This window comes from Xenopus laevis, chromosome 2S (assembly GCF_017654675.1).
Source record: "Xenopus laevis strain J_2021 chromosome 2S, Xenopus_laevis_v10.1, whole genome shotgun sequence".
NCBI classification, from domain to species: domain Eukaryota; kingdom Metazoa; phylum Chordata; class Amphibia; order Anura; family Pipidae; genus Xenopus; species Xenopus laevis.
In genome coordinates this window covers 146,011,467-146,037,621 of record NC_054374.1, presented here as the reverse complement: position 1 = coordinate 146,037,621, position 26,155 = coordinate 146,011,467, and the positions used below count along the sequence as shown (strand labels likewise).

Genomic DNA, 26,155 nt, shown 5'->3' with positions numbered 1-26,155 from the left:
TTTGAGTCAAGAACTTTATTTATTAAAGTTCAATGAAGGCTCCATGACAGGCACAACACTATCAGTACATCTTTCACTGTGGCTTTCTGAAAGCAAATTCAAGGGGAAATAAAATATATGTAATAGCTGGTTGGCTCTTGTGACAACAACATACGTTTTCTTTTTTCCCCCCACCATTAAAACTCCAGTAATATAACAGTTGCACCAAGAGAGACAAATATCTGTATGAAGGAATTACGTCAAGAATAAAGTAATGGTTCGGAAGAACAGTTTCTTAAAGCCTTCTGGCTCGTTGCGGCATGCAAGTACCCTTTAAAGGAAAATGACGGAAATGCTGTTCTTCTGGTGCTTTATTAAATATCAGCCAGAATTTGAGATGCCTGCTGTGTTCTGAAAGATTTCATCTACAAAGAAGCGTCAATATGAAGTTCACAATTCCACAGGAATTTGTTTTTCAAGTAACCAAGGCAATATCAGAGTCAATACGCGTTCCATAGATCATACAGTGAAGAAAAATACATAACACATAAAAAAGTAACCTTTTCTTTAAAACATGTCATAATAAATAGTCCCTTAAGCAGTGTTTGGTCGCCTCTTACTGAAATATTAGAACAAAAAAAAAAAAAAATCTTATAAATCTTAATTTACAACCAGTTTGCGTGGGAAGACTTCCTGCTCGCTACTTTTGCTGCAAAAGGTCAAACCCAACCCATTAATCAAAGTCCATGTCAATGGTGCTCTTCTCATTGGGATGACATTCTCCATTCTGCTGGGGTTGGGTCGGGTTATTCTTGTTCTTTTCGCCGTTGGTGCCATCTTCATGGTTTTCATTCACGCCATTCACAGGTTTCTCTTGTTTTGGAGATTCAACCTTGGGCTTTGGTTGTGATACGATTCCATGGCAGCTGCTGTCCAAAGACTAAAGAAGACAAACATTATACGCATTAAGGGAGGGAGACCAACAAATCCATAAATACTGTAATGATAAATAGCTGCAAAGAATTTATTTATATTTATAATCTATTTTAATCTTTTTGGAGAAAAAGGTTTTCTATCATAGCCCTCAATGTTGCTATGCAAGCCCATAACGACAATAAACAAACGGTTGCAACAAAACCCATTTCCTCCAAAAAACTCCAAAATGATATTAGTGTCCTACATGGTAGTCATTCTATATTCATATACAATATGCCGTGGTATACACTTACTGTGCACTTTGCTTTGATTTCGTGCACTTGAACAACCGGGTCCTGATCCAGTCTCTGTTTTGCCTGGGCATTCATTATATTGTTCATCCATTCCATGGTCTCTCGGACACATTTTTCCACCTTTTCTATATCAGTGCTGCTGATGTGTTGATAGGCTTCACTCTGTAAATCATTATAGTCAGGAGAGCAAGATGAGTGACAGGTTCCATATAACATGACTGCACAGGGCTGCCTTTAGAAATCAGGGGCCCCGTACAACAAAATTTTCCCCCAAGCCCGGCCCCGGCCCCAGTTCCCGCCTACTCCACATCACAGTTTAAACACCATAAAGACATCAATGCTAAAAAAAAAAAAAAAAAAAAGGTAACCCCTCCCCCACACAAGTTATTAAAAGCTATTGGGGACCAGGGCCCCCCTATAAGTTAAAAACAAAATATTGGCGCATGGGCCCCCCATAATTTTTTAAAAAGCATTGGTGCGAGGGACACCCTTACAAGTAAAATTAAAATACATTGGTGGCCAGGGGATTTTAAAAAAAAAAAACAAAACACACATTGGTGTTCAGAGAAATTGAACTCGTGGCTTCAGGACTTCAACTTCGCTTCCTTTCGTGACTTTGTGTCTTTTCGGCGCTTTAGGACTTCGGCACTTCCACTGTTCGGGACTTCAGAAGGAGTCGGCACGGCTTCGGCGCTGTCAAGCGGGGCACGGCTCAGCACTGCCGGGCCCCCCTTCACTTCCACTTGTACCCCCTGATGGCGGCCCTGTGACTGCAGCCCACAGATCACTCTATCCTTTGGAAGCTAATCCCATGCTTGCAGCAAAGCAATACTAATAAGCAAAGGATGCTGCAGCTCACTGTATATGTAGCTATCAAACTCCAGTCAAAACCTGGATGAGATTCTTTTACTGTATCCATGATTTTCTATCCTTCAGCTTCCTCCATTCTATCCCGACCAAGCAGGTTGCACCAAAACACATGAACACAGAATTGTGACTAAATGGGAACTAAATACCTTATTCCTGTATTCTTCTACAATTTTGGCATAGTGCTGAAGTCTTTGTCCAAGCTCTTCAAACTTTCTTGGACGCTCTTCTGCCTCTCTACAACGATTCTGAATTGGAGTGCCGAGTTTCTGCAAGGTAAACAACAAAAAAAAATTTAAAAAAGCAGTTTACGAAATCGTTAAGCGTTTGACATATGCAGCACTGTGTCATAGAACAGTTCCGGCATTTCATTACTTCATGTGAATTTATGGATGTTGCACGCAAATCTTCTTCTGTCTTATCAGGTACGCAAAAGAATGATGTAAAAGGCTTATGGCTCAATGAGCAGCCGAAACGGACCCTGCCACCTTTAATGCACTTGAATGGTAAAGCTAGCTGTCCAATTTTCATACGAGCTTTGCAGTCCAGAACTTAAAGGAGAATTCAACCCTTTAAGAAAAAAAGCCTAGTTTCTTACCTTCAGCTCTTCCAGCTTGTCAATATACACCTGCTTGGGCTGGTCTTCACCATCCTCGTACAGCCAGTTCTCAGTTTCCGTTAGAAGCTCTAGAAATTTGCTTTGGTCCTACAAGACAAATACGTGGCCTGTTAAATACTATATTTCTCTGCTCTTCCTATCATAGAAGGTGAACAACTTGGCTAATCATTGAACGTGTATCAGGAAAAGAAATATTTGCAGACATTTAAAAACAACTTTTTTTTCACATCTGCAGTTTGTATTTAAGCTTTTGTTTGGAACTCTACAGTTCATCCAACTGCTCATATTCCTTTCACTGACACAGAAAGAGTATTTTAATTAAGTGAGCAAGGTCAGGCAGACACGGGCTCATTATGAATAGATCCAGAAACAAATACTAAATAGCTGCCACTCCTGCTGTACAAGGAATACAAATCCCAGGGGTGTAGAAAGCAGATACAACAGGCAAGCCTTTTTTTGTATTGAGTGATACTGCAATTACAGAATTTGAGAAGTAACTGAGCTCTATAGAAAACACAGATATGTTGTAAAATGCCGCCCACACAAGCAGCCCATACGAGCCGTACCTTATCACTGACAAATTTTTCGTAAGGCCCGGAGAGTTTGTCTCTGATCTCGTAGACGTACTCCTCCACGGCATTCTTGGCATCGTTCCGCTCTTTCTCCAGTTTATCTTGAAGGATCATTTTGCCCTAAGAACAATGAATGTTGAAATCGTGACTCCGTCACTGACACATGAATAGGTTAACTTGAAAGATGACATTTAGAACATGGATTATCTTACAAATCACATTCAGGGGCTTATTTATCAAAAAACTTCGAAATTCTAATTCAAAAAGACCAACCAAACATAATGAAGTAAAAATGGTTTTTTGGTGGAATAGGTCCATATTCAGCCGAATTAGAATCGTATGAATCGTAGGAAAAGCGCATTCGATCTGATTCGAATCAAAGTTTTTTCCTGAAAAAAAAACATATATTTTTCCAATTGACTCCAAATAGGTTCTAGGAAGTCCCCCATAGGCTAAAACAGCAATTCGCCAGGTTTTAGATGGCGAATGGTCGAAGTAGAACTTTTTAAAGAGACAGTAAATGATACATTTTGATATTCAAAGTTTTTAATATTCCTTCTATTCGTACAATTCGAATTCGGCCGAATACAGACCTATTCGACCAAAAAAAAACAAAAAAAAACACTTCGACTTAATTTCTGTTGGTCTTCGAATTTCAACGTTTTTTTCAATTCGAAGTTCTACCCTTGATAAATATTCTAAACAACTTTTCAGTTGGTCTTCATTATTTATAGTCATTTGATTCTTTGCAGCTTTCAAATGGGGGTCACTGACCTCATCTAAAAACAAATGCTCTGTAAGGCTACAAATTTATTGTTATCGCTACTTTTTATTACTCCTTCATTCATTCGGGATCTTATTGTATTCTATGCTACTGTAGGAAAACATAATTGTATGGCTGTATTTAGCAGATATTCTACCAGGTAATATATCTAACATTTCAGCTCACCTCATTCTCAATGTACATATTAAGAAGGTCCTTGCTCAGCTGCCATACGAGATTTGCTTCAATGGGCAGCTCTATGTTCTTCACCTTTATCTTGGGCTTCTTCGCTTCTGGAGGCTGATCTATTTTCTTTTCGTTGCCCTGTATTGAAAGGCAGATGTTCAAATCAGTAAAAAGGACTGTAATTCACTATGAATGGAAAGTTTTAGTGTTACTGCTAATGGATGTTTTACAATGTCATCCTAATTGGTCTTTCAAATGGTTCTACTAAGAGCTAGCAGCTTAAATGTAAAGACCTTACTCTATAGAGACATTTATCTGAATAGGTTGCAAACAAAGACTGCCAGGCAAGTCATAATACATACAATTTCAACACTCCACAGTTTTTCTTTTATAGGATAAAAGCTTTGTGACAGCCTCAAAACTATAGGCCAGTTAGTCTGACGTCAGTATTAGGAAAGCTTTTCGAAGGGTTAATAAAGGATAAGATACTGGACTTCATAGCAAATCATAATACTATGAGTTTGTGCCAGCATGGTTTTATGCGTAATAGATCTTGCCAGACTAACTTAATTTCTTTTTATGAGAAGGTAAGTAGAGACCTCGATTCTGGGATGGCAGTGGATGTGATTTACTTAGACTTTGCTAAAGCATTTGATACAGGGCCACACAAAAGGTTACTGGTTAAATTAAGGAATGTTGGCCTGGAACATAGTATTTGTACCTGGATAGAGAACTGGCTAAAAGATAGACTACAAAGAGTGGTGGTAAATGGAACATTTTCTAATTGGACCAGTGTTGTTAGTGGAGTACCACAGGGCTCTGTACTAGGTCCCTTGCTTTTCAACTTGTTTATTAATGACCTGGAGGTGGGCATTGAAAGTACTGTTTCTATTTTTGCAGATGATACTAAATTGTGCAGAACTATAGGTTCCATGCAGGATGCTGCCACTTTGCAAAGTGATTTGTCTAAACTGGAAAACTGGGCAACTGGAACTGGAACTGGAAAATGAGGTTCAATGTTGATAAATGCAAGGTTATGCACTTTGGCAAAAATAATATAAATGCAAGTTATACACTAAATGGCAATGTGTTGGGAGTTTCCTTAAATGAAAAGGATCTAGGGGTCTTTGTAGATAACACGTTGTCTAATTCTGGGCAGTGTCATTCTGTGGCTACTAAAGCAAATAAAGTTCTGTCTTGCATAAAAAAGGGCATTAACTCAAGGGATGAAAACATAATTCTGCCTCTTTATAGGTCCCAGGTGAAGCCTCATCTGGAGTATGCAGTTCAGTTTTGGACACCAGTCCTTAAGAGGGATATAAATGAGCTGGAGAGAGTGCAGAGACTAAGTGCAACTAAATTGGTTAGAGGGACGGAAGACTTAAATTATGAGGGTAGACTGTCAAGGTTGGGGTTGTTTTCTCTGGAAAAAAGGCGCTTGCGAGGGGACATGATTACACTTTACAAGTACATTAGAGGACATTATAGACAAATAGCAGGGGACCTTTTTACCCATAAAGTGGATCACCGTACCAGAGGCCACCCCTTTAGACTAGAAGAAAAGAACTTTCATTTGAAGCAACGTAGGGGGTTCTTCACAGTCAGGACAGTGAGGTTGTGGAATGCACTGCCGGGTGATGTTGTGATGGCTGATTCAGTTAATGACTTTAAGAATGGCTTGGATGATTTTTTGGACAGACATAATATCAAAGGCTATTGTGATACTAAACTCTATAGTTAATATAGGTATGGGTATATAGAATTTTAATTAAAAGTAGGGAGGGGTGTGTGTATGGATGCTGGGTTTTCATTTGGAGGGGTTGAACTTGATGGACTTTGTCTTTTTTCAATCCAATTTAACTATGTAACTATGTAAGAGCCCTTCAAGCCTGGCACAGTCCCCTGTACATCACCAGCTCTATAATGTGCAGGCCAAGAATTAAACCTATTATTCTCATTTGCTTTACTGGATAGTAAGTGACCCTTTTAGGGCAGAGACACACGCTGCTATTTCGGGAGATTAGTCGCCCAGAGACAAAATCGCTTCTTCTTTGGGCGACTAATCTCCCCAAACTGCCTTCCTGCCGGCTAGAATGTAAATCTCTGTCGGGATGACACTTGGAACTCTTCGTTTTCTGAAGTCACCCGAAGTTGCCTCACGGCTATTTACATTCTAGCCGGCGGGAAGGCAGTTTGGGGAGATTAGTCACCCAAAGAAGCGATTTGGGCGACTAATTTCCCAAAATAGCAACGTGTCTCTGCCCTACATATTTCTTTGTACTGGGGACTGTGGGAATAAGACAAGATAACATATCACTGCAATGATTCAGGCCAATAACAAAAGCTGGAACACAGAATCCCTGGATAAGAGCTATTTAGTTACTTCAAGGAACGAGTACCTATAAAAGTTTGACCATAAGCTGCTAGATAATGGGTAGGTTAATGCTCTCAGTCTTTTAAAGTAAAAATTATTATGATATTAGCACATACTTTGGCCACTTGCCTGCTTTAGTAGGATGTCCCTCTCCATTTCCCCCGAGGCACGAGCATCCAAACAGGTTGGTCCTATATCGTTAAAGGGCCAGTATAGCTTCATTTTTTTTTTTCTAACTTTTGCTAAAGGCTTGCCTGACATAAACGAAGAAGTATACTTCCCTATTCATTTTACATCTCCAAATACACATGCAGGTTTGCTAGTCTTGCTTAGGCAAAAATGGAGAGCATTGACCTGTACGTGCTTTATGTTCTATATTCATGAAGGGTGGTATTTTGGATGTACCCTAGCTTGCGTATCTTTCAGACATGAAAGTTAGGGTCCATCAACATGATGAAGTTGTGCCTTACAGTTACAACCTGCCTATGACAGGCACTATGTATAAGACTGTGTTGTGGCCACACACATTCTGTTGAATTCAGCACAAGCGCAGGCTGCACAAAACCCAGGTAGATGCCTCATACTGCAAGCCTAGGGTATATGCCATTGTGAACTGTGGTATTTTAGGCAAAAATGTATGCTACCATATGTATTTACTGGTAGCAAACACAAAATAGGAGGGTATATTGGCCATTTAACAGCAACAACAAAGGAGTTCAAGCAAGAGATCCAACAATCCAAAAAAACACTGGACTCTACCCTGGCATCCTATATTCTTGCGTACGTGAGTGCCGGCTGTTGAGACTAAGGAATTCAAGCTTAAGAAAATATATTATCACTCACTTTGTCAGTTTCAGTCATTTTATGATCCCCACTGGATGTCTCAGGTGGAGGGGGACAGTGCTGCTCATCAGTTTGTACCTGGGGCGGTGTTCCAGCCTCACTGCTGTCTTGCTGGATACCTTTCTGTAAGGAAAACCCAGGCACAAAAAGATGCAGAAAGAATGTGCACCAGGCAGATACATGGATATTAAGACAATAAAGATAAACACAAACATCTCTAGAAATAGTTTTTTTTAATTAACAAATCCATCATGTTCTTTTAAGACAAAGAAAATGCCTCCAAAACTAACGCCAAGTGCTACTTTTGTGAAATTAATACTTACATCAGTTTCCAGGGTCTCAGTAGTGCTCAGACTCTCAGCTCCACTCATTTCTCCAGTCTGCTCCTCAGACTCATCCACTTCCATTCGCTCTACCATGGAGGCAGTGGAGACACTGAAAATGCCATGTGTGTTTACGCGCACCTTCACTTTCACCTTCGACTTCTCGCCATCTTTAGCTGCACAAATGTTCTGCACCACAAAATGACCTAAAACACAATAAATATCAAGTCATTTATACATGGGATTTATATATACAGATAGGAGTATTAGGACTTGATTTAGCGACGTTTAAAGTAAACTTGTGGAAGTAATCCTCACCTATTTTTGGTTCTGGATAGGGGACGGCAGAAGGATCAGAGTAAAAAGCTTCAATCTGGAAAGCATTCTTTCGGTAGAAGGTGAGAACTTTGGAAAAAGGAGCAGCGTGATTTTTGCTGAAAACTTCGTGGACTCTAAAGAGTAATACAACACCATTGTTATAAAAAGGATCACAGATACAAGTCCTGGAACAGTGAGAGGGTTGCTTAAATAATTAACCCTCTATGTGCACACAAAAATGGCTTCATGTTGTGATCCTAACCCACCAATATTAACAGAAGGCAAGGCTGGTGAGATGCAAAAAGGTTGATGGCTAAAGGGGGAACGATCATTGTTCCATATAATAAATGAACCAAACTGAGCTATTGCTGTAGTTTTTGGGGCATCCCATTCAACCCTAGAGTTTGAACACCATAGGTGGTCATGTAGTTAATCTTGGGTTCAATACACTGATCAAAATTATGAATGCCAGAGTTTGTTTAGAAATATCTCCATTTCTTAAGAGTGTACAAGCGCAATATTCTATAGCCCTCGGATGGTGTGAGCAAAAACCAAGCCATTACTGGTTACAGAATAAAGAAGAAACTCCTCCACAAATTTTGCTCCCCGCTGACACTTACCCCTCAGCCTCATCTGCTTCTGTGCTCCATTTAAGAGAGATGGGGTAAGGAACAACATCTGTGACGGAGAACTCTCTCACTTTGAATGCTGGAGAAAGTATCGCACACTGAAAAAGGAGATATAAGAGACAGGCGATAACGCCATTATATTTACTGTAAAGAAATTCCTTTGCATCGCCATTAATTTGGTGCATATGTTGGCACACTAAATATTCTTTAGTCTGTCTTTTGCAGGATGCTCCAGAGCAAGGGAAATTATTATAGAATTAGTGTCGGTGCACAGTGGTATCACAGTGGAAGAAAGTGGATTGGCAAAGAAATTCTTAATATAACATGGCCCCATTGTCTACCCAACGTGAACTAAAGAACTTGCACAGTGAATGACCCTGAGCTGTGACAGCAGGCTACAATATACCTTTGTCTTCCTTATATCTTGTTTAAATCCTGAAACTCAGGAGTCTTAAGAAAAGTATTTATCACTGACTAAACACATATACCATTCCTGAAACTGGTTATGCTCCACATTAACAGTAGAACTCTTATAGTTATATCTTTTCAATAGAAAACAGTCTAACAAAATTTAAAATACACTTAGGGGCACATTTACTCGAGTGAAGGATTAGAATGAAAAATACTTCAAATTTCAAAGGTTTTTTTGGCTACTTCGACCATCGAATTGGCTACTTCGACCACGACTTCAAATCGTTCGACTATTCGACCATTCGATAGTCGAAGTACTGTCTCTTTAAAAAAAACTTCGACAAGCTACTTCGCCAGCTAAAACCTACCGAGTCCCAATGTTAGCCTATGGGGACCTTCCCCATAGGCTTTCTAAGTAATTTCTGATCGTAGGAAAATCGTTTGATCGATGGATTAAAATCCTTTGAATCTTTCGACTTGAAGGATTTAATCGTTCGATCGAGCGATTTTTCGTTCGAACGAAATGCGGTAAATCCTTCGACTTCGATGTCGAAGGATTTTACTTCGATATTCGACCCATAGTAAATGTGCCCCTTAGGTTTCAGTTGAAACTAAATCAAAATACATCTGAACCAATTTCGAATTCCGACTGGGTTCCTTTATTCTATAACAACCACCTGCAGAGCACAGCCTCTTGCCACAGCTTCATCTGCGTTTAATGTCGTGCTGACATCCTTCCCGAAGAACTTAGCAATCCTCTCCTTCACAGCTGGAATTCGAGTGGCGCCCCCAATGACCTCCACTGCAGAGATATCTTCGGCACGTAACTGTGTCTGTTCCATTAATGAGTGAAGAGGACCTTCTATTCTTTGCAAGAGGTCAGAACATAAACCTTCAAATTCAACCCTTCAAAATAATAGGAGAATGACAGCCAAATGAATTAAGAGAAAACACAGAAGAAAAATACAACTGGGAAACTTTCTGAGACAATGTCCCTTTGATGTCTGGTGGCCTTTAAACACAATGTGCATCCTTAACTGTTTAAGGGTCAGGGCACACAGGCAGATTTGGGGAGATTAGTCGCCAGGTGACAAATCTCCTCTTCTTCGGGACCACTAATCTCACTGAACTGCCTCTCCTGCCTCAACGCCTGCTAAAATGTAAATCGCCGGCAGGGTGGCACTCGGAGCAATTGCTTTTCTGAAGTCGCCACTTCAGGTGACTTCGGAAAACTAAATCACTCCGAGTGCCATCCCTCCGGCGATTTACATTTTAGTCGGCAGGAAGGCAGTTCGGGGAGATTAGTAGTCCCGAAGAAGGAGGAGATTTGTCACCGGGCGACTAATCTCCCCGAATCTGCCTGTGTGCCCTGACCCTTAACCTGGTCTTAAAACTAAGCCTTAGGCTAGAGCCACACGGGGGCTGAAATCATCTGGCTAATTTCATCCCTACCATGTGTTAGGGAGCCAATATCTGGTTACCTTCCCATTGTTCTGTTGTTAGATTGGGGGAAAGGTATAGCACTTCAACTTGCAGTGCAGCAGTAAAAAGTGACTGAAGTTTATCAGAGCACAAGTCACATGACTGGGGTCTCTTGGGAAACTGACAGGGACATAGAAGGGCTCATTTACAACATGGAAAACAGGGTGCAAAGGGCAAAAAGCAGCCACAGCATTTTCCTATAAATTGCACCCTGCCTATCACATATTTTACAAATGGCTGCATGTCTCTTTATACCGAGTGAGGTACTGATGTTGCCAGATTGCAGGCAGTAGCACTCCCTGCATGAGAACTAAGGGTTGAGATCTTGCACTTCAGATCATAGTAAATAACCCCTATAGCCTCGGTCATGCATTGGGGGTCATTTATCAACACTGGGCAAATTTGCCCATGGCAACCAATCAGATTGCTGCAATCATTGTTCTACTGGCAGCTGGCTTTAGAAAAATAATCACTGATTGGTTGCTATAGGTAACTGCCCATGGGCAAATTTGATAAATAATCCCCATTGTGTAACATGTAAGCACAATAAGAATATTTGAGAATGTAGAATAATAATCTGAATGCATTACAAAATAAAGACAGAGAATTGCATTGTGACTGCACTCACCTGTTCATCCGCCCCGATACATCAAGGTCGTTCATAAAGCATTCAATATTTAGCGGCAGATCAGTGCTATTGCTGCTCATTAGTTTCTTCAGCTTTTCGCATTCTTGATGGAGGCGCAGAACGGCTCTGATTTTGGATTTCACATCCAGCTTGTATTTTGTTTTGAATTCTACACAAAAGTGTTCAACAAGCTTTTCATCAAAACGTCTTCCTCCCAAGTATGGGTCAAAGGCTGTGCCAAGAACCTTAGGAAAATATTTTACATTAGCGAATGAATTAAATTAATTACTCAAATCAAACATGCTCACTATCATAACTGCTGGGAGACTTAAAGGAGTGGCTAATTCTAAGCAACTTTTCTATTGGTTTTCCTTATAAATTTTCTATATTTATTATTAATTATTTGCCTTTTTATTCTGACTTTTCAGCTTTTCAAATGGGGGTCACTGACCTCATCGAAAAACAAGTGCTGTGTACGTCTACAAATGTATTGTTACGGATACTTGCTATTACTCATCTTTCTATTCAGGCCTCTCCTATTCATATTCCAGTCTCTTATTCAAATCAAATCAATGCAGGGTTGCGAGGGTAATTTGGGCCCTAGCAACCACATTGCTAATATTGCAAACTGGAGAGCTGCTGAATAAAAAGCTAAATAACACAAAGAATAAAAAATGAAAACCAATCGCAAATTGTCTCAGAATATTACTCCCTACACCATACTAAAAATTAATTTAAAGGTGAACAACCCCTTTAATAAAACCTTCTTTAGACGAGTAAGTATCAATTGGCACTAACCATCCCCTGGTCTCCTTACAACTCTAACCTTATAGCCCCAACCCCATCAGTTAAAAAGCAATTTTTACATTAACAAGTGGAAATAAATGCACATTTCTAGACCACTTCATATACCTTTAACTTGCCTTTATTAAAGGCACAGGCAGATAATTGGAAAGAGGAGTGTCCCATGTCAGCAAACACCACAATTTTAGGTTTCTCCTCTGGAGCTGGAAGGTCCTGCTTATATATTCCATAGTTCAAAGCAACTGAAAAAAAGTGACATAATATTATAGATTTAATAAATGTAAAACAAAAACAAAAACTGAGCTCTTGGTTCATCACAGCATATACTACAATGAACGCTGCCCTCTGAAAATATGGAAGAGCAATTTAGGTTGAGTACCATATAAAGCCAGTGTTTCCACCATGTTTAGAAATGTGTTTACAAAGCAGTACAATAACAGTGGCTTTAGACTGCAGCACAAATTAAAGAGCTATATTAAAGTGACATGGAGCCTAAAAAAAACTACTCTCCAAAATCAATGTACATTAGAAATTACTTAGGTCAGTTGATTGTTTTCACTGATAGGGATACTTTAGTAGTTCCTTGTAATGGTTACTCGAAGTTCCTAAACCTGACAGTTTTGCCAACCTGATTGTCCCTTCTCAACCTGTCATAGTTTGTAATGCTAACACAAATATGGCAGCCCTTCACATAGGAACATGGAAAATCAGATAGGTAAAAGTGTCGGGCAAATACTTTTCTTTTATATTGCAAAATTATAAATAGCATGCAAAGATAATAATATGCTATGTGTAAAAAAAATAAGGTTCAATTTCTGGTGTCAGTATCTCTTTAAATCTACTCCCCCCCCCAGATATCAAGACTGTAGTGTCTAGCCTGCGAGGCTGTTCTGCAGATCTGGTCCAAACATACACCATCTCCCTCAGGAGGCTGACTCTGCATTGGTTTAGCCTGTCTTCAATCTTTTAGAACATCTTTTGCAGCTGCTTGATATGCAGAAGATATAGCTTGCTTAATCTATCTGGCAACTGTCATCTTTAAAGCAAAAGAAACAAGACTGTTGGCAGTTGGAAATAATTTAACTCTAAGCAGACAGACAAGCAGCCATCTTTAACCGAAGAAAAACAGAAGACAAAAAGACGTTTGTAAAATTGCAATGAAAATTAGAGGAGAATGTAGGAGAAACAATGGGTCTACAAACATTTCCAAAATGGTTCAATGCAGATAAAAACATTGACTCCATGTGACCACAGAAAAACGATCTGATTTGATTTTAAGATTGAATAATGAAGAGCCTCCTTGAGGTTCAGTGTCAGGGCAAACGCTCAGATTTGGGGAGATTAATCGTCTGGCGACAAATCTCCTCTTCTTCGGGTCAAGTAATCTCTCCGAACTGCCTCCCGCCGGATAGAATGTAAATCACCGGCAGGATGGCAGTCGGAGCACTTCATTTTCCAAAGTTGCCTCACGAGAAAACTTCGGAAAACGAATTGCTCCGAGTGCCATCCCGCGATTTACATTTTATCCGGCGGGAGGCAGTTCGGGGAGATTAGTCGCCCCGAAGAAGAGATTTGTCTCCAGGCAACTCCTTTCCCCGAATATGAGCATGTGCCCTGGCCCTCAAAAGGTTTCTGAAGTGTCTTGAGCACCTAATCAAGATACCACTTTGGCACACTAATGTTTTTGGTCTGTAATTTCACCTACTGGAACATAGTCTGTCTAGAAAGACCTCATTGTGCAAACACCATGATGTAACTCTAGTTCAGATTTTTTGTTTCTAGGTATCCTTTTCACTTGTGCCAATCAAGATCACCTTTAGGGATTAAGCACAAGGATTTGGATGGAAGACTGGACATCTAGGTCCTGCCACCTTGGGAGTGGAAAGGCCAAATAGCACGTTATTCTTGGAAGGCTGTTACAGTCATGATAATCACTCCCTAATTTTGCCAGATGTTTCAGATACATTTTATCACATCAGGCAATGGAAGCAATGTCTGTACAACAGCATTTACGGATATACCCCCATGGTCTATCTTTAGCTAGAAGAACCATAGCAATACTTTGTTGCTTATTAAGACACCCTGAGAGGCTTCCTGTTAAGTGTTTACGAAGTCCCTGAGAGGCTTAAAGGAACAGTAACAACAAATACAGCAGTAACAGTACGTGACATTCGGCGCATGCGCAGTAGATCCATACCCGGTAAATGCTCCTACTACGCATGTGCCAAAAACGCCGGTCAAAGCAGGAAGAAGACTGCTTGGGAGAAGATGGCGCCTGTGAGCTCCATGGACAGGACCTGCCCAGAGAGGTGAGTAACAAGTTTGGGGCATTTGCCCGGCGGGACAGGTAGGCCAGGGGGGAGGAGGGGCAACACAGGGAGGGTTTTTGCGCCCAGGGAATTTCCTTCTCCTTTAAAGGAATGACAATATAACTCACTGTTGCCCTGCTTCAGAAACACAATCATAGTTTATATAAACAAGCTGCTGCGTAGCCATGGGGGTAGCCATTCAAGCACAGGATACACAGTAGATATCAGAGAAATTCTGAAGAATCCCATTGTATACTACGGAGCTTATCTGCTGTATAACCTGCGTCTTTCCTCCTTTTTCAGCTTTGATTGGCTGCCCCCATGGCTACACAGCAGCTTGTTTATATAAACTATAATTATATTTTGAAGGAAACACATCAGTTTTACCAGCAAAGGGCAACAGTACATTAGATTTCCATTACTTTAAGACACTTTCATTTTTTTGGGTGTTACTGTTCCTTTCAGTCTGAAACTTAAAAAGTCTGCTAGAATGCTGGTTGAACCATTTGCATGCCTGACTGAAATTCTGTCCAAGCCAATTGCAATTGCCTGACTTCTTGCCCCACCTTGATGGTTCAAATATAAAAAGGTTGTTATACTGACTTTTACTGCATTCTTACAGTGCGGCCCCTTATTATTATTATTATTATTATTCTACTTGCCACTGTTTAATACAGCAGGAAGGGTGCGTCTCTCTTCTGTTCTACCTAAATAGACAAACAGATTTTGGCTGCAGGCCACTTGTTCAGTCTGCTAGCAATTGTACCACTTAAGATAAAGATGCCCTGCTCCAGGTGGATTGATTACCTATAAAGTAGTACACACAGCTGAAATGGTAGATGGAGATCAAGTGCAGCTTATAGCACTGAATAATCATATAGGGTTTAAACTGCAATTTAATCATTAAATTAATTAAAGGAAATCTATAGCCCCAAAATAAATAATTAAATCAAATTAAGTGGTACATTAAAGAATTTTACTAAACTGGTATATATATTTAAGTTAATATTTCCCTTTTACATCTCGTGCCTTAAACCATCATTTCGTGATGGTCTGTGTGCTGCCTCAGAGATCACCTGACCAGAAATACTGCAGCTCTAACTGTAACAGGAAGAAGTGTGGAAGCAAAAGACAGAACTCTGTCTGCTAATTGGTTCTTTTGACCTAACATGTATGGTTTGTTTGTGTGCACAGTGAATCGTATATTATATATAGATATAGATATAGAGATATATAGATATAGATATATATATATATATATATATATATATATATATTTCTTTATATATTATCTTATATTTTAAAATGGCAATTTTCTATTTATGATTAGCCAGTGGCACAACATAAAAAGTATATTATTATGAAAATGGTTTATTTACAAGAAGCAGGGTTTTACACATGAGCTGGTTCAAGCATTATATTTATATAGACATCTACATTGCTCGGGGGGAATAGTTTTCCTTTAATTCTGGCTACAGTCTTACATGTAGGCTGTTCTAACGCCTGTCAGTGAATACCTGAATTGAAGATACAATCAAAGAAGACAGGACAAGAAAGATACAGTTTAAATCAGGTTGCTTATTAGAAGCTTCCAGTACCTGCTGTCATGTCGTTCATTAACTTCAGGCAGTTAAGGCCAACAATCTGGGCAGCATCTAAAACAGATCTCCTCTCTGCATCTGTGAAGAAGGATGGTACCTGCAGGAAGAAACATAAAAGAATAAAATCAATGTAGACCCAATGTGTATTAAACAGAAAGCCAACATTGTATCTATAGATGGTTTTCTCTTAACTGTATTGAAAGTTACTGGGGCTAATCTCTATTCAAGGCTTGTATGCTTATCTCATAGGGATAGGAATTAGGGGCGCACAGACGCGGTTCGGGATTCAGCCTTTTTCAGCAGGATTCGGCCGAATACTTCTGCCCGGCTGTATATTTGCATATGCAAATTAGGGGTGGAGAGGGAAATTGCATGACTTTTTGTAACAAAACAAGGAAAAATGTTTTTCCCCTTTCCACCCCATGGATTTGGTTCGGTATTCGGCCGAATCTTTTGCAAAGGATTCGGGGGTTCAGCTGAATCCAAAATAGTGGATTTGATGCATGCCTTTATTTAATCCAGCCCACATTCTATAACCCAGCTATTACAGTAGGGTATCATTGTGTTTGTGAAATGTACATTAAGTCAACAGAAAGTAACTGAAGAAACGTGACAATGAGTGCTACAAACTAGCCACTTACAGATATGACACAGTCAGTGACCGGCTTCTTGAGGTTGTTCTCTGCAGTCTCCTTTAGCTTAGTTAACAGCATGGCAGTTATTTGTGCAATGCTAAATACATGCTCTTCTTCCAGATAATTGACCTGCACATAATAAATAGTATACAGATGTTTATTAAATGAAACTGGTCTCAAAAGTACATCCCGATACATGAGCCAAAAAAAAAAAAAACAAACATACTGTAGCCCATATTGTTCTTTTGTGTAAATGTTTCCACACTTATATACGTGATACTGATTGCACTCCTCCACAGCTGCTACAGACAATCAAAATAAAGTTACAGTGTTCCTACTAGAAAGGGGCGTGTAGTTCTGCCTCCTGCCTCTCTGCAGTTATCAAGGTAGTGCAGCGCCGGGCCAAGTCGGCTGGGCGCCCTAGGCAACCCAGCCTCCTATGTCACCCCCTCCACATGTGTGAGGGTGAACAATCATGTGCGCACAAACACTCATGCACAGACCAGCGCACGCAAAGATGATGCGTACATGCGCAGATGAGCGTGAGCACCCACAGTGCTGAGATTGCTGCTGCAGATGGGGGCACAGGGGTCCGAACTAGGGGGAATCCGCAGAAGAGGTACTGTGCCTGGTGCTCCTCCAACTTTGCGCCCTAGGCACGTGCCTCTTCTGCCTACCCCTAGTTCCGGCCCTGAGGTAGTGAAGCAAATGACCTTTCAAATTAATTTTTGGAGAAAAATACGGTTCTCTTCACTGAGCACTCAATGTTGGCAATGTACATGTTTCTGAAATGTCCTTGCCTGTTTTGGCTTGGGGAACCTGGCTCAAAGGACATGTAACCCCTCCCCCAGACACACAAAAATGTAATCAGTGTACAGCCTCTTTGAAATCTTTAGATACATACCATTCTGGTTGTTAAAAGCTTAATATTAAGGCTGCAGCATCCACTTAATCATTTAGAATTCCTTCTCTAACTCACTCTGCCCCTCCCTCAGGAATTTACTTTGGCTGTTGGCTCATGAGCATGCTCAGTTCTTTTCTGTTCAGATTACTTAACACACCCTCCAGTCTAATAGCCAATGAAGAGTTAGCATTGCTAGTTCCCATACAAACTCTGCAATATCCTAACCAACTCTCCCGAGCTCACAGTGCTCAACCCCAGTAGAACGTTTTATCAAAGTATGCTGTGCCTGAGTAAAGCTGCATTCTGCATTGCATGAACTTTACAGCATACATGCACATGTCAATGTTACCAATGTTTCAGAGGGAAAATGGACGCTGGGTGAAAGCTGCTATTTGTTTTAGGGAAATGTGATGGCTCTGGCAAATGGAGGGGGTAAATACCGTACCAATGATGTGGCTTGGGTGGGGAAGATATGCCCAACTTATATACATGGTAGGAAAATGTAGGCTTTGCATGTCCTTTAAAGCCTTATATGCACATTCACAGACTGGAGTTCAGGTGCAAGTGATTATTTTCTGCTGTCAATCAACATGAAACTAGACAGGAATGTCCCATAGCCCTGGCGACCAACTATCCAAATAAGGGCCAATGCAGATGTGGCACACCCAAGGAGTTCCTAGGGTCTTGGGGTTTCAGGTTAATTACAGATGATCAACAATCTGCTCCCCATATTAACCAAACTGAACAGGCAATCCCATGGAAATCCCATGTAGTCAGGCGTAGTATAAAACCCAGATACTTTACTATAGATTTAAGGAGAACCAATGTTTATTATTCCTGGACCCGTTTCTGAATGACTGACACAGCAACCGGTTCATATATCAGAAATATCTGGACCTCAACAAAATATACAAAATGATTGGCAGAAGGTTATACAGGCTATGTGTTATGCAGTGTGCAATTTTAACATACCTTAACACCAACACCACCGTTATTCGTTTGTACTAGCGTGTAGGGCAAATTATTCTTCTCTTTCTGCACAAATGCATCATTAAATGCACGGCCATGGAATTTCTTAAAGCTGGATACAGTGTTGTTGGCATTTGTGATTAGCTGTAGAAGGAAATGAAATATTAAATAACTGTAGGTAATAGATTAAACACAAAAAAGCAAACAGTACTGTCACTTTTTTTCATAGAAAAAAATCCTTTAAAGTCAGTATCCAAGGGACCCTACCCGCATCTTTAATTATTTTAGTTAGCTACCTGCCTACTGATGTTTTATATGCGCATATGATTGAATAAAAACACTGCCGTACACAAATATGGGAATATATGGCAAAATAAAAACATATTAAAAAAGAAAAAAACTAATTTAACTTATTTCCAATAAATCCCTTTCCTCCTAATTATCATGAGAGCCTGTAAAAGCCAGCCTTTCAGGAGACAGAGAACAAAAACATAAATCAACTTTACTGCAATATGTCTTTGTGGTCCTGCCTTTTCTATCAGATACCATGGGATCAGCAGCAATGGTGACAACCTTCTAAAAACTGGTCTAAAACAGGACTGTCCAACAGGCCCACCTGCTTCCATGTACCCCACTCCCGATCACTCTTAAGGGGACCTCCAACACACTCATCACAATATGCAATTACAAAATGTGTGATGTCACATAATAGCGATTTGATCTATTATAACAAAACAAGGGAAAGTTGTGCTCACCACTAATTTTTAAAACCATTAGGGGGGTGCAATGAGGTTGTGACCACAAAATACATATAGACAAATACAAGAGTCCTCTGCACTCAACCCATTATCAATATATTTAAGACAGAGACATTTTGTGCATACTGCTACTGAAAAATGCCTTACCCTTTAAACAAAACAGGGATTGTTTGTCCATATATTGCAATATATTTAAGCTGGCCAACTACGTCAAAGTCATCCCATATCTGGCCAGTCCTATGCTCAATTTAATCTGATTCATTAAGAATTCTATTGCTTCATTATACATTTTACAAAGGGACTAAGTTTTACCTGCAACTTACTCGCTGCTTTCAAAGTAAAACTCCCAGCATATTTCGCAGCACTGGAATAATGATAATAATAATAATGGTGGCTATACTGTGCTTATCTGTGCCATACAAGCCAATTCATACTGGTTAAATCTGGCCTCAAGTTCAGCAGATGTGACAAAAAATGATCTCGCTGCACAAGCTGTCGGCATAGGTGATTTATTAGTAATTACAATTGGAAATATTGTTTCAGGTCCAACCATCAGATGTGCTATAATAAGTGTAAACAGCCCTCCTCTATTACTGATGTCAGGTCTCCTCTTACCATAATTAATTACATAAAACAATTCATAGGCTATGCTTTTTAATACAATGTCCTTAATATACTATATTATCAATAGCCTTACCTGGTTTTTGGCAGCAATGCCAATTGTCCTGTTTTTCAATCCAAACGATACTACAGCGCTGAAATGGGGGGGGGGGGGGGAGAAAGAGAGTAAGTACTTGCAGATACCAAAATATGACATAAGATACTTTCTTTCCCACCCTATCTTTTCCCAAAATCTGAAGATCCAAAAAACAAATAAAGAGGCATGGTTCAACATCACTGTGGTTAAAAGTGGCAAGCCCTATTGCATGTAAGGAGCACATAGTCAATGTAATGAATACACTTGGAACTTTTACTTCATACATACAGCATACCCAGTGAGCAGTAACTAACAGGACGAAAAGGGCTATGTAGATTTTAGATGCCAATCCTGGTATAAAGGCCTGCTTGTAACTATCTTAACCTTAAGCATACTGATGTCAATCTCTCTGAGCTTAGAACAGCTTGCATTGTCATTAACACCGGTATAGTTAGACCACTGCAAGGAAAGCCTGTTCTGGGCATACTGTGTACGTAATAAGCTATAATACACAAAAGCCATGAATATCCTGTAAATTATATCCTTATAAACGGTGAGTTCTGATGTCATCAGTTATAAACGGTGAGTAGTGATGTCATTTCTGTCACATGACTCACTGAAACTTGTGTATTATAATAAATAAAGTACCCCCAGTTGTAAAATATGAGGATATTAGAAGTTACCTCGGAGTTCCATGACCTGTATAAAAACACTCGGCCTTCGGCCTCGTGTTTTTATATGGTCATGAAACTCCTCGGTAACTTATAATATCCTTATATTTTACAAGAGGGGGTACTTTATTCACTATATATTCACCTATTAAAGGGGTAGTTAACCAAATTATATTTTAGTATGTTATAGAATGACAATTCTTAAAAACTTTTCATTTGATCTTCATTTTTAAGCTTTTAGTTTTTGAAATATTCGTCTTCTTCTGACTCCAAATGACCCGGAAGCCAAAAAAATCTATTGCTCCATGAGGTTACACATTAAGCCATATAGTAATATTTTTTACTATGCAGGCTATTGATACTCGTGGGTCTCACTTACACCACTGCTTGGTTGCTAGGTGGACCCTAGCAACCAGATAGCTGCTGAAAATCTGGAAACTTGCTGGTTGAAAAGTTAAATAATTCAAAAACCACACATTAAACCGTTAACAACCCCTTTAATGAATGTGGTCGAATTGTACTTATACAGATTTACTTTATATAGCTCTGAAGCACAGGATTACTGAGGCATTATCCCACACTAATCTCAGTTGCCTAGTCTTGTCTGAAAAAGTTCACTTGCTGATGCACCATGTCAGCGGACACAAGAGAGTTGAAGCTGAGAGAGAAAACGAGTCATGCTATTTAACTTCCTGCAGTGCTGATTGGTCATACATGCCTATGGCCACCTGTACAGAATCTACCTGTAAAGGATCAGCCAGTGTATTACATCCCTGTCTGAAAATCACTATGTCAACAGCATGACTGTCATTTTCTCAAAGTAAGATACACAATATCCTATTTTATACAGTTATTTAAATATTATTAATATCATATACCCTGCAGCATTCTACACCTGCCAGCATCTCCAAAAGGTCCTACATCTGTCAGCTGAGATTCAATATATCCTTATAAACAGTGAGTTCTGATGTCATCAGTTATAAACGGTGAGTTCTGATGTCACTTTGTCACATGACTCACTGAAATGTGTGTATTATAATAAATAATGTACCCCCAGTTGCAAAATGAGGATATTATAAGTTACCTCTGAGTTCCATGACCTGTATAAAAACACTCGGCCTTCGGCCTCGTGTTTTTATATGGTCATGAAACTCCTCAGTAACTTATAATATCCTTATATTTTACAAGAGGGGGTACTTTATTCACTATATAATAGACATTACACGTTAACGTGTGTATAAGAGCTAAACTGGAGTAAAATGCCCATCAGCAATTACACCACGGCAGCCCTGGAGAAGCTTCTAAGGACTTCTGTTACCTTCAAGGCCAAGCAGGAGAAAGAGAGGCATGACGTCACCCAGGGTTCCCTCTAGAGGAGGGATGGGCAATCTGTACTAGATTTTACTACCAGTGCCATCCTGTATAGGTGGATGCTGGGAGATTGTGGCAGAAACATAGATTGGCCTCCAATGCAACAGGATCTGTGCTGCAGGCACGTAGCCAAGGGAATCATTCATTGTAGGTGTAGCCTGACCGAAACCCAATACATTATCATCCAGAATCAGAAAACAAGGCAATGTAAATTTGTTATTATGGCTTTGATCTGCCTCTGCTTATAGCCAACAATAAACCCATCCACAAAGAGAGAAACCTACAGATACAGGTTATCTATTCACTCACATTAATAGAAACACATCGGGTAGAGCAGTGAGGATATCTGACTTAGGGCTGCAGCACGAGATGGGCTACTAGGCTGATAAATGCATAAATTACATATACAGGATCTATTATGCTGAATGCTTGGGACCTGGTGTTTTCCAGACAATTGATCTTTTTGCAATACGGATACCCATCAGATAAAAATAATTTAAACATTAAATAAACCCAATGGAATTGTTTTGCCACCAATATGGTTTTTTGCAGCTTAGTTACCATCTAGTACAAGCTCCTGTTTTATTATTACAGAGAAAAGGAAATCATTTTTTACAAATGTGAATTATTGTCTTACAATAGACTCTTATGAGAGAGGGCCTTCCTGTAATTTGCCATGTCTTGTTCAACTGCAGTAATCAGCACACACATAGTTAATTAGTGGGTCTCAAGGTGAGGCCCTAAGCTTTGCACAATATCTTGGGCCCTATACTTTTAAAACAAGTGGCTAGCGCCTTCCCAAATGTGTGCCAAAGCCATATCTAAGTGGACAGGTTAAGTCGGAAATTATCAGGCAAGGGTGATTAGCCTCATTGATCTGGCCCTCTTCCAATGGGTCTCTATGGCACATGGGTGGTCAAATCAGGCAAATGCCCACTTACTTCAGTCGCAGCCTCACTGATCAAGCTGATCATAAAGGAGAAACAAACCCTACCCTACATAGACCCCCTCCTCACCAGCCTAGCTGCCCTCCCCAGGCAAATGCCCCTAACTCTTTACTTACCCCTCTGTGCAGATTCTGTCAGTGGAGTTCACAGCAGCCATCTTCTTCTCTTCGGTAATCTTTGGAATGAAACTGGCGAATCGGCACAGTTGGAGCAATTTTTTGTTTCGCAACAACTGCGCATGCATGAAACTCATGAAAATTGATGAAGCGCAGGTCTCATTCTGAAGATTACCGAAAGCAGCTGAAGATGGCGCCCGTGAACTCCGCTGGACAGAATCTGCAAGGTGGGGTAAGTAAAGAGTTAAGGTGGCCATAGAGACGTAGAGATACGCTCGTTTGTCAATGTCGCCAAACAAGCGGATCTCTCCCAGATATGCCCACATTGAAGTGGGCGATATCGGGCTGATCCAGTCGTGGGCCCTAGGGCCCAATGATCGGATCATAATGCATCCGATACGGAGCGGTCGGATCGCGGGACTGCATACACGCACAGATGTGGCCACGATCGACGGGATTTTTTAACTTGCCCGATTGAGGGATATCGATCAGGGAAGCCCGTCGGATGGACCCACACACGGGCCCAATGGTCTGTCGGCAGCTTTGATTGGCCTGTGTATGGGGAGTTCACGGGTGCCATCTCTTCTCTTTGGTAATCTTCGCTATGAGACCGGTGAAGCGGAGCAGTTGGAGCAATTCTCTGTTTCGGAACATCTGTGTATGCACCGAAGCTCCCGAAAATTGCCCAAGCGTCAGTCTCTTTCCGGAGATTACTGAAGCGGCTGAAGATGGCGCACGCGAAGTTCGCTGGACAGAATCTGCACGGAGGGGTAAGTAAAGAGTTAGGGTGGCCATAGACATCCTGATCCGCTCGTTTGTCAATGTCACCAAACGAGCGGATAACATTGAAGTGGGCCATATCGGGCTGATCCAATTGTGGGCCATAATGCATCCGATTCGGGCGGTCGGATCGCGGGACTGCATACACGCACAGATGCGGACGAGATCAGACGGGATTTTTCAACCTGCCCGACTTTCTGCCAGATATCGATCGGGAAATCCCGTTGGATGGCCCCACACACGAGTCAATAAGCAGCTAACTCGGTCTGTCTGCAGCTTTTATCGGCCCTTGTACGGGGGCCTTTAGGGGCATTTGTGGGGGGGGGGAGCTAGGCTGGGGGGTCTATGTAGGGTAGGGTTTTTTTATTAAGGGTTTGCTTCTTCTTTAATGCATATGGCCAGGGGAGAAATGTAACAACCATTAAATGGTCCCCAGATCTTTCTGGACTTCAACACCCAGCATGCACCAGATAATCATTCATATGCTGAAAGGTAATGGGAGCTGTAGTCCAGCAAGAGCTTAGGGCACAGGTCTGACAGAATGTGCCTTTTGGGCGTAAAGTCGTTTCATATTCCATTAGGGTTAAGTTTCCCTTTAAACAGCAAGGGATGCAGCGAGGTGCGGCTAATCACGTGCTATTCCTGACGGCTAAACCCGGCGAGCAGCAGCAGCATCATTCAATGTAACAACAAGGAGGAGGAGGCTCAGCAGGATACTCACGGGGTGCAGCGGTCGCTAAATTCATTGGCAACGGTCTCGATGCCGCCGGCTCGGGCTATAGCAACGTGACAGTTCTGAAAACCCAAGTCGAACCCGACAACCGACATGATAACAACCTGCAGCAGCGGCGGAACTCTGGGTAATCAGTGCAAAGTCCTCGGTTCAAACCGCAGTCTGGGTAAGTATTAGGAAGTCGACCCTCTCAGGTTCCGAGTATCCGCAGCGATCCAGAGAGAAACGCCTCGCTCCCTGTGTGATTCAGTCTGCGGGGGGGAGGAGACGTCTCCGATACATATACCTCCTGCGAGAGAAGCTTCCAGAAGCAGCAGCAGCTTCTCCTCATTCGCCGGCTCCATGTGCCGCTTCCGCTTCCGCGTTCTGGACGGTTCTCGAGAGCTCCTTCCTTTTCGGCCAATAGGAACGCTCCAGTCCTAGTGACGTCGCGGTCTCCACGACTACGGCGACGCTGCGAGTGCCGGATGAATAGTGACGAGCTGTTCGTGTCTCTCAAGCTATGGACCGCAGATTCCTGCTCCAACGACACAGGCAAGGAATTCAAGTGATTCCATCGATATCAATGAGAGCTATTATTGGGGTTATATAATAAAAGGCACTACGTTTGCCCAGGAGCAGTAACCCCCATAGCAACCAATCAGCAGGTCGAATTTACTGGTCACCTGTTTAAATGCAACTATCTTATTGGTTGCTATGAGTTACTGTTCTTGGGCAAACTTAGTGCCTTTTATTACATATGGGGGTTAGTCTATAGATAATGTGATAAAAGGAGTGGACAGGGAAGAGAGGACATTTGTCTGCCCCCAACCAGAATTTCAGAGGATCTTTGGTGGAGCAGTTACATGGACAAAGGACAAATATTGTTAGAGAGTGGTTAACTACATTTGCTCTATATCGCTTGCCCTCCTGTTGTTTTGGAAGGTGCAGTACATCTCTCACACAATCAGTGGTGTAACTCAATTTACTGGACCCCGCAGAGACGGAACTAGGTGGGGCAGTGCCGTGCAGCCGGGCCCCGCCCTAACCCTCTTACGTGCAGCGCTGCAGCCGCTGCAGTGGTCGCGTGAATGCCGGGGGGCCCTGCAGGGGGTGCGGACCCTGGTGTAATTGCACCCCCTGCTCCCCTGGTAGTTACGCCACGGAGACCCCGCAGCAAACTAATTTTAGGGCCCAAACATATCCAGGGGCATAGCTACAGAGGAAGCAGACCCTGTCGCTGCAGGAGGTATAGAAGCCCCATGAGTAATTCATATACACAATAATTATTGGTAAAACACGTCAACCTTTGGGGGCCTGAAAAATTATTTGCTGTGGGGCCCACTGTCCAGAGGTTGTCCTGTTCTATCAATAGATATTGAAATTGCTCATTATTTGGGCCTCATGAGGCCCCCTAAACCTCCTTGCCCCTGTTGCACCGGTAGGGTCTGCTTCTTTTGTAGTTACACTCCTGCACACAATGTTAGGGCCCCAGGCTAGCTAGGAGAACCCCTTAAAGTGATACTGACACTAAAAACTATTTTTGAAAAATATGAATGAACATTAAAAGTTCCCTGTTGGTCATGTTGTTTCTGTTTTTGCTGAGAGGTTTGTTTTTGTAAGTATTTGTTAGTTGAAGTTCCTAAACCTGACTGTTT

At 41.2% G+C, this 26,155-nt stretch overlaps 1 protein-coding gene across 1 annotated transcript; it reads right to left on the bottom strand.

Annotated features, from left to right (window-relative positions):
• hsph1.S (heat shock protein family H (Hsp110) member 1 S homeolog) lies at positions 1-24,741 on the bottom strand (the record flags this gene model as incomplete). Its single annotated transcript, NM_001093223.1, is given in 18 exon segments — positions 1-919; positions 1,209-1,370; positions 2,225-2,344; positions 2,674-2,781; positions 3,261-3,386; positions 4,216-4,353; positions 7,433-7,555; positions 7,756-7,961; positions 8,074-8,207; positions 8,694-8,800; positions 9,791-10,019; positions 11,224-11,468; positions 12,136-12,269; positions 15,935-16,034; positions 16,579-16,701; positions 18,449-18,589; positions 19,901-19,958; positions 24,507-24,741. Coding segments are annotated over 18 exon segments (2,568 nt in total). The 3' UTR covers positions 1-712.
• Between the last annotated feature and the right edge of the window lie 1,414 nt (positions 24,742-26,155).